Source organism: Sinocyclocheilus rhinocerous, unplaced genomic scaffold (assembly GCF_001515625.1).
Source record: "Sinocyclocheilus rhinocerous isolate Xijiao unplaced genomic scaffold, SAMN03320098_v1.1 scaffold664, whole genome shotgun sequence".
NCBI classification, from domain to species: Eukaryota; Metazoa; Chordata; class Actinopteri; order Cypriniformes; family Cyprinidae; genus Sinocyclocheilus; species Sinocyclocheilus rhinocerous.
The window spans coordinates 92,312-101,479 of NW_015658767.1; the positions used below are offsets into that span (position 1 = coordinate 92,312).

At 36.7% G+C, this 9,168-nt stretch overlaps 2 protein-coding genes across 4 annotated transcripts in view; both read right to left on the reverse strand.

Annotated features, from left to right (window-relative positions):
• Nucleotides 1–4,121, reverse strand: part of LOC107723025 (protein spire homolog 1) — a 14,818-nt gene extending 10,697 nt beyond the window's left edge. The window contains exons 1-5 of one of the 3 annotated variants that reach the window (XM_016531526.1): nt 3,722–4,120; nt 3,003–3,034; nt 2,751–2,915; nt 2,514–2,639; nt 2,237–2,296 (exon numbers count right to left, since the gene is read on the reverse strand). In XM_016531526.1, the coding sequence (XP_016387012.1) occupies nt 2,237–2,296; nt 2,514–2,639; nt 2,751–2,915; nt 3,003–3,034; nt 3,722–3,983 (645 nt within the window). In that variant the 5' untranslated portion in view covers nt 3,984–4,120. Of the gene's footprint in view, nt 1–2,236; nt 2,297–2,513; nt 2,640–2,750; nt 2,916–3,002; nt 3,035–3,721 lie in introns of all 3 variants that reach the window. The other 2 variants (XM_016531528.1, XM_016531527.1) reach the window with 2 other exon arrangements.
• Nucleotides 4,122–5,448: 1,327 nt separating this feature from the next.
• Nucleotides 5,449–9,168, reverse strand: part of LOC107723017 (nuclear receptor coactivator 6-like) — a 28,426-nt gene continuing 24,706 nt past the window's right edge. Inside the window, exon 15 of the mRNA XM_016531516.1 lies at nt 5,449–6,020. Within this exon, the coding sequence (XP_016387002.1) occupies nt 5,968–6,020 (53 nt within the window). The 3' untranslated portion in view covers nt 5,449–5,967. The remainder of the gene's footprint in view (nt 6,021–9,168) is intronic.

Here is a 9,168-nt window from a genome sequence, read left to right on the forward strand (position 1 = left end):
CAATAACCGTAAACATTCCCAGAATTCCCTGCGTTACATTTCAAATTTGATGATTTTTTTTGTTGAAATAACCGTTTCTTATTTTTTTCTTATCAGTTTTGTACATTAGGGTTGCATGTAACATCTATTGTTGAAAAATTAATGTTTATTGCATTATTTAAGTTTGATGGGTGTTACCATGATGGTGTTTAGTGTTTGTGTGAATGACACTGTGCATCTTCTATATTTGTTATTATTTAAAAGCTGCTTGTGATGGGCTTTGGTTCATCATGTGACTCATCACCACCTGCTTTTGGTGGTCATCAGTGCATTACAAAGCTACAAAACAGATTTCAGTACTTCAATAGGTTGGTATTTTAACATTATATCAGTTAATGAAATTACGGTATTTAACTGTAAATTTAAGTTACTGTAAAACCTAAAATGTTGCTACCATATTTTTTTACAGAAATTTTGGCAACCACAGCGGACGTTTTTTACCGTAACTTTTACGGGAATTTTTTTTTTTTTACAGTGTAGGCTTCATACACTTACCAACTTTGTGAATAGTGCGACACTGTCACACAAGAGACATGTTTTAGCGCTCAAATTATTGCAATGATTTTATGTATAATGTAAATACAAATGTATTTTTACTGGTTTACATGTTTTCTTAAGTCTATTTTATTCCTCTAAACATTTTAGAGTGTACGTCTTTAAGGAAGGTATGGTTGGCCAGTCACATGACTGGAAGCGGGAAATATTTCAATAAAGACAGCAGCATGCCAAACAAACAGTCAGCCACTAAGAGTCACAAAACTTCCCTGGATTGTGGAGTTACCTTCTTGTGGACTCACCTTTCCAGACACAACTGCAATCAATTGGATTATCACTTCTCATGGACTGTATATACACTGGTGGACACTCACTTTGGGACTGTTTTTAGGGTATGGCGCTATGAACTGTATGCTTTTAAAAGACTTGAGTTTTCCTGGTTTTATTGTGTCGTTTTAAAGTCCCGTGAACTTTGCAAGTACACCCTTCTTTTGAAACGCATTTCTCTCTTATGTCATTCTTTTAAAGGGGTCATATGATACTTTTTTTAAAGATCATTATTTTGTGTATTTGGTATAACAGAATGTTGACATGCTTTAATGTTCAAAAAACAATTTTTCAAATACTGTACATTAATTGTAGGTCCTCTATGCCCCGCCTCTCTCAAACACGTCATTTTCAACAAAGCCCCCTCCTTTGACAAGCGCAGTCTGCTCTGATTGGCCAGCTGACCCAGTGCATTGTGATTGGCCGAACACCGCAAGCACGCGTCGGAAATGTAACGCCCCTTACCATAATCGCCTTTGGTTTTGAGACTTTAGTCTTTGCAACTTCAGGGATCTTATCTATGCACAGTCAGCTTGTAACACTCCACAGAGAAAGGAAAACTTGAAATCGCATCATATGACCCCTTTAACACCTACAAACCTCTCACACAGTAAAATCTGTCCCCATTTGAAACTTTGTAACCCAGCCTCAGGCTGATCGTTACAAAAGTTAGCGAGGAAAAACTGGCCATCATACACTAAACAGCAGAGGATCACACACTGCCAGACTTTAAAGTGGTTCCAATCACAACAAAAACACACTTAATGAATGAAATCAATGTTTTCTAAAATCAGCTCAAAATATCATATGAGATTTATATAATCCGACTGGATGGATTCAGAGCCTGAAGCTAAAAACGATTAATAATTCAAATCAGAGTCTGTGACCATCATACTCTACGTGATTTTCTATGAAATCTGCCAACTCTAATCTGCAGACTGGCTCTTTAGTGACTAAAGTAAACTTCTCCAGACTGTAATTCTGGGCAAAAATCTGGTGTTTTACACACACACATATATACATGTGTGTGTGTGTACATTATATATATATATATACACACACACACATATTTATGCACTAATTTAATTCATATTGGTTTTAATAAAAACTAATCATATTGAGACAGAAAGAAATCCATTACAGTCATGAGAATGTTTTTACAATACATGAAATTTCATATATAAAGCTCGTTTAATCACCAAATTTTCATTCTGAATTTCAAATAGTCATGAAAACTGTCAAAATGCAAAACATTAAATTAAAACAGTGAATCTTTCTGACAGAAAGATTAAAAAACTAAAATGCACAGTGAAATCTTTAAAAGTGGAATTTTATTTAATTTATTTTTTAATGTGATGATTGTGGTGCTGCTTACCCAGTCTGTGGTCACTTTTGCAACCAGTTGGGTCTCTGATTCAAATAGTTCCTGCAGACTCTGTTGAGCGTTTTCACAAAAAAAAAAAAAAAAAAAAGTATAATGTATCTTTAGGTTTGGTGTAAAAATTAGTGTGAACAGTGCAAACCAGGACTAAAAACATCAGTTTCTTTTTTGGTCCGAAGCAAAAGGACTAAGAACCAAACTAGATGCGTCTTACAGTCAACATGAACATGCACAGAGGTCTGTATTAGGATGCACTGATGAGTTCCCTCACCTTCCTGGACTGCTGAACGATCTGCAGATACTGGCACAACTCCGCGGTGTGCGAGAACAGACCGGAACACACGCTCCTGTAGTGTTTAGCTGCCTGACTCGGATCGTACAGGCGCTCCTTACAAACCTGTCCGGAAAACAGTGGACAGAAGCCAGGATCAGGCCACATCCTGCCTTAAAGCACTCATGTTTGAATGCATTCACACCAAGTGCATGCAGTAGATGAGGAGTTCAGTACGTGGATGACGTCAGCGATGCTGCAGATGGGCTGACGGTGGCCGAGGTTCACTTTGGTCATCTGACACACCAGGATCTCCAAGGTCTCGCTTAATTCACGCTCCACCTGCGTCTCCAGACCCCAGTCCAGACTCAAGTACACAAGACGGCCCACAAACTCCACAGCCTACAGACACGTTGACATCTCTCAATAGCACATGCATGAATCAATGACATATTTAGGATTATGCATCTGAAGAATATAATAGCCTACCTGTTCCTCTGTCTCTATCACACAGGAATTACCTACAGAAAGATGTTAAATTCAGTGTTTTTTTTTATTACATCTAGTATGCAAAATAAAAGGAATATTACAAAATAGTCCCATTTTGTAAAAATACCCATTTTTTTTGCAAAAAAAAAAAAAAAAACGCCCCAAAAAAGTAAACCGATTCACCTACACAACAGTGCAGTTTTTACATCCAAATCACATCCATGTTAAAAAAAAATGCTTTTTTTTTTTCCTCCATGGAGCCACAGAAAATTGTGTCTTAATGTCTTATTTTAATTAATTAACACACTCATACACAATAAAAGTCTATTGGGCAAGGAACTGCACTAGAATACACATTAAAAGTAAAATAAAGACAATGTGAATAATGACAAAGTGTGTCAACATGGAAATGACAAATACATTTCTTTCTCCCTAATCAGGAAACCTTTGATTCATGTCACTGCAAAGTTATAAAGCATATCTATCAATAGAACAAGTAATTACTTCCAAATATGTAATTGCTTTTATAGAAATATATGATTGATTTCTGCTTTTAGACCGTCCAGCTTGCCCCACAGATTTCAACAGTACATTACTGTAAACGAATTTGCTTGCAATGAATAAACAGCACCACAAATATATACGTAATTCCTAAAGGGTTTACGGTTAAAATGTTAAATATAAATGCACTTTTGCAGTGCACACTATGGTACTCTCACCGGTATCGCCACTGTTACTCTGCCGCAGAGAGACGCCTCCGTCTCTGGAGAACAGCACCGCCTCCGCGGCCGGAGACACGGCCGTCTTCCGTGTTTGTTCACCGGACTGATGAGAGAGCATGCGGCAGAGCTGATAACACAGAGCCCAGGCCTGCTCCTCACTCACTGGATGACCCTGAACCTCCAGCATCTCAGCCAGAGACATCTGCTCATATGAACACCTGTGAGCTGTGCTCATGTCATATAAAGACAACTCCATCATCTCCTCTAAAACATAAGCGTTTCAGCTCCTCAACTGTTACAGAGCCAAACACTACTCGTATTTAAAACCCTGACTGAATAAAGATTACTTCCACAACGACAAAAGCTTCCTTCAATATGTGTGCTTCACAGTTCTTCTCTATAATGAGCGTAATTGACTGCACCTGAGAACTGAGTCAATCTGATAACGTGTCGATTCATTTGTAATGAATCGGTTCGTTCAGACGGTGAATCAACCGGTTCAAAAATGTAGTGACCGGACACTTTTGCAGCTTTGTTTCCACTGAAAATTTTAAAGCAATTGTTTTTTTTTTTTTTTTTTTTTATATATAGCCTATATACATCTCGAAAAAAACGGTTTCACAATTCTGATGGTTCACGGACCTGGCTTCTGTTTCTTTCCCACACAATTTAGTTTGGTGAGCGGGTACGAAATACCGCGAATTTTTCGGATTTTCTTTTTTCCGTCACGGCAGCGAATTCCACTCGCTCCAAAATCGCAAAAATACAAAACACTGCACACAAGTTGCTTTCAAGTAAGGAGTTCTTGAACAAAACAAACCAGTTCTGAGAAATCACAACATTAAAAACTTGCAATTGATGCAAAATAAAATAGAAAGTTATTTTAAATTGTAAAAATACGTAACAATATTCCTGCTTTTACTGTACGTTTGATCAAATAAATGCAGCCTTCATATCTTTCACAAACACTAAAGATCCCAATTGGGGTATGCTAATACTTGGGATGTGCCAACCACCGAAATTTCAATTTTGTAGCGAAACAAATTTTGCCTGCATTCAATTTCTATTTCCAGTGTTATAAAATGAATACCAACCAACCACAAGGTTTGCATCCATTTCTAACTATTATTTGATTAGACTGTGATATATGTGAAAACATAAATGAACTACTTTTTGGTATGAAAGCCACTAGCCAATGAACTAAGCACACAATGAGGTCATGTGACAGTATGCATTTTGGGTCTACAGCCTCCATATCTCGGTTCTCTCACCCAACTCAAAGCTCCTGGAGCTTATTCTCTGCGCTCACAGGACTCCTATACTCTTTCAGTTCCATCTGCTCGAACTGAACTTGGAAAACAAGCTTTTCGGTTTGCGGCGCCCAATGATTGGAGCGCTTTACAACACAACTTGAAGTTGCAGACCTTGGTGTCAATGAACACCTTTAGATTCTTGATCAATGAGCTGCTCAAGGAAGAATTAACTTGTAAATGCTTTTGTTTTGGATAGTGTTTTGTGTTCTTTTTCTGAAATGCAGCGCTGCATCTTGGCCAGGTCACTTCTGTAAAAGAGATTTTTTTAATCTCAGAAAGTTTTACCTGGTTAAATAAAGGACAAATGAATAAATATGCAGTAAGTATGCTAGTATTCCATTTAGAACTTTACAAGTGTGGTCTTTAAGTCCATTCTAATTTAAGATCACTGATATTTTTTAGGTCTTCTTAGGGTTCTTATTTGCATGTTTAGTGACAAAAACAAGTCAAACGTACACTTGTAAAAATAGTTTAATGCATGTGATCCGGGGACTAAACGGGTGGACACAGGTGCTGACAGTATTGAGATGCACAGTTAATTCATGATATAGCCTACGACATGGGGGTGGAAAGTACAAAGTCTGATTCTGTCACTTTATTATATTGTGATACTACAGACATGATTCTATTCTTGGTCTGCATCGCATGATTAATCCAGAATTGATCAATATTAATAATAATAAAAAAAGTCACACCAAAACAATGACTTACAAAACAACATCAAATACACAATTCTAAACGTGATCTCATCTAGTAGCCAGGAACAAAACACAGTATATCATGATTAAAAAAAAAAGAAAGAAAGAAAGAAAAAATAACTTTCTGTACATGGTTATCTTGCTTAGAACGAAAGGAAAAACAGCAGATAAAACAAGTTCAGAAAACAACTAAAAATAATGTACAATACACAGGTTAATTGATGTGTCGTGATTACTTTGACTTCCTTCGTTTAGCCTGGGTGGGACTGGCTCCAGTGTTTGATTCTTGAAAGACAGAAGAAAGAAAAGGTAAATTAGTCATCAAAAACATTCATTTCAGCATTTATGGTAAACTTGTGATTTACAATGGATGTTTTTGCTTTAAGATTCAAATATATATATTTTTTTATACATATAGTTACAGTTTCTACATACATTTTCATTTCACCACTCATTTGTTATATATATATAAATACACTACCAGTCAAAAGTTTTTGAACAGTAAATATTTGTAATGTTTTTTAAAGAATTCTCTTCTGCTCAACAAGCCTGCATTTATTTGATCCAAAATACAGCAAAAGCAGTAATATATTGTGAAATATTTGTACTGTTCAAAATAACTGTTTTCTGTGTGAATATCTGTTAAAATGTAATTGATTGCTGTGATCAAAAGCTGAATTTTCAGCATCATTCCTCCAGTCTTCAGTGTCGCATGATCCTTCAGAAATCATTATAATATGCTGATTTGCTGCTCAATCATTTTTTTATTATTATTATCAATATTTAAAACAGTTGAGTACATTTTTTTCAGGATTCTTTGATGAATAGAAAGATCAGCATTTATCTGAAATAAAAAGCTTTTTAACATTATACACTATACCATTCAAAAGCTTAGAGTCAGTATATACAGTGGGTACGGAAAGTATTCAGACCCCCTTAAATTTTTCACTCTTTGTTATATTGCAGCCATTTGCTAAAATCATTTAAGTTAATTTTTTTTCCTCATTAATGTACACACAGCACCCCATATTGACAGAAAATATACACTACCAGTCAAAAGTTTTTGAACAGTAAATATTTGTAATGTTTTTTAAAGAATTCTCTTCTGCTCAACAAGCCTGCATTTATTTGATCCAAAATACAGCAAAAGCAGTAATATATTGTGAAATATTTGTACTGTTCAAAATAACTGTTTTCTGTGTGAATATCTGTTAAAATGTAATTGATTGCTGTGATCAAAAGCTGAATTTTCAGCATCATTCCTCCAGTCTTCAGTGTCGCATGATCCTTCAGAAATCATTATAATATGCTGATTTGCTGCTCAATCATTTTTTTATTATTATTATCAATATTTAAAACAGTTGAGTACATTTTTTTCAGGATTCTTTGATGAATAGAAAGATCAGCATTTATCTGAAATAAAAAGCTTTTTAACATTATACACTATACCATTCAAAAGCTTAGAGTCAGTATATACAGTGGGTACGGAAAGTATTCAGACCCCCTTAAATTTTTCACTCTTTGTTATATTGCAGCCATTTGCTAAAATCATTTAAGTTAATTTTTTTTCCTCATTAATGTACACACAGCACCCCATATTGACAGAAAAACACAGAATTGTTGACATCTTTGCAGATTTATTAAAAAAGAAAAACTGAAAAATGCTCAGTATTTAGTAGAAGCACCCATTTGATCTAATACAGCCATGAGTCTTTTTGGGAAAGATCCAACAAGTTTTTCACACCTGGATTTGGGAATCCTCTGCCATTCCTCCTTGCAGTCTGCCATTCGATCCTCTCCAGTTCTGTCAGGTTGGATGGTAAACGTTGGTGGACAGCCATTTTTAGGTCTTTTAGGTCTTGCTCAATTGGGTTTAAGTCAGGGATCTGGCTGGGCCATTCAAGAACAGTCACAGAGTCGTTGTGAAGCCACTCCTTCGTTATTTTAGCTGTGTGCTTAGGGTCATTGTCTTGTTGGAAGGTAAACCTTAGTTCCAGTCTGAGGTCCTGAGCACTCTGGAGAAGGTTTTCATCCAGGATATCCCTGTACTTGGCCGCATTCATCTTTCCCTCGATTGCAACCAGTCGTCCTGTCCCTGCAGCTGAAAAACACCCCCACAGCATGATGCTGCCACCACCATGCTTCACTGTTGGGACTGTATTGGACAGGTGCCTGGTTTTCTCCACACATACCACTTAGAATTAAGGCCAAAAAGTTCTATCTTGGTCTCATCAGACCAGAGAATCTTATTTCTCACCATCTTGGAGTCCTTCAGGTGTTTTTTTAGCAAACTCCATGCGGGCTTTCATGTGTCTTGAACTGAGGAGAGGCTTCCGTCGGGCCACTCTGCCATAAAGCCCCGACTGGTGGAGGGCTGCAGTGATGGTTGACTTTCTACAACTTTCTCCCATCTCCCGACTGCATCTCTGGAGCTCAGCCACAGTGATCTTTGGGTTCTTCTTTACCTCTCTCACCAAGGCTCTTCTCCCCCGATAGCTCAGTTTGGCCAGACGGCCAGCTCTAGGAAGGGTTCTGGTCATCCCAAACGTCTTCCATTTAAGGATTATGGAGGCCACTGTGCTCTTAGGAACCTTAAGTGCAACAGAAATTTTTTTGTAACCTTGGCCAGATCTGTGCCTTGCCACAATTCTGTCTCTGAGCTCTTCAGGCAATTCCTTTGACCTCATGATTCTCATTTGCTCTGACATGCACTGTGAGCTGTAAGGTCTTATATAGACAGGTGTGTGGCTTTCCTAATCAAGTCCAATCAGTATAATCAAACACAGCTGGACTCAAATGAAGGTGTAGAACCATCTCAAGGATGATCAGAACAAATGGACAGCACCTGAGTTAAATATATGAGTGTCACAGCAAAGGGTCTGAATACTTAGGACCATGTGATATTTCAGTTTTTCTTTTTTAATAAATCTGCAAAAATGTCAACAAATCTGTGTTTTTCTGTCAATATGGGGTGCTATGTGTACATTAATGAGGAAAAAAAATTAACTTAAATGATTTTAGCAAATGGCTGCAATACAACAAAGAGTGAAAAATTTAAGGGGGTCTGAATACTTTCCGTACCCACTGTAACCTCTAAATATGGTGGTTTTTTTCTGGCGGTATTTTGTGATTTATGGAGCGATTAAAAGAGAGATCCCCTCAGTAAAAGCCTTTAACTCTAATATGTAAAAAAAAAATTGGACCAGGCTTTATGCAATGTTCAGTTTATTATTCTGGAAATATATGCAAATGAGTGCATATTTAATTAGATAATGCAACGTTTGCATATGTGAACATAATGTTACAGAAAACTTAAAGGCTTCATTTGGCCAAAAAATTTAAATTGTCATCATTTCCTTACATCAAGTTGTTCCAAACCTGTATGAGTTTCTTTGTTCTGTTGTGCACAAAAGAAGATATTTTGAAGAATGTT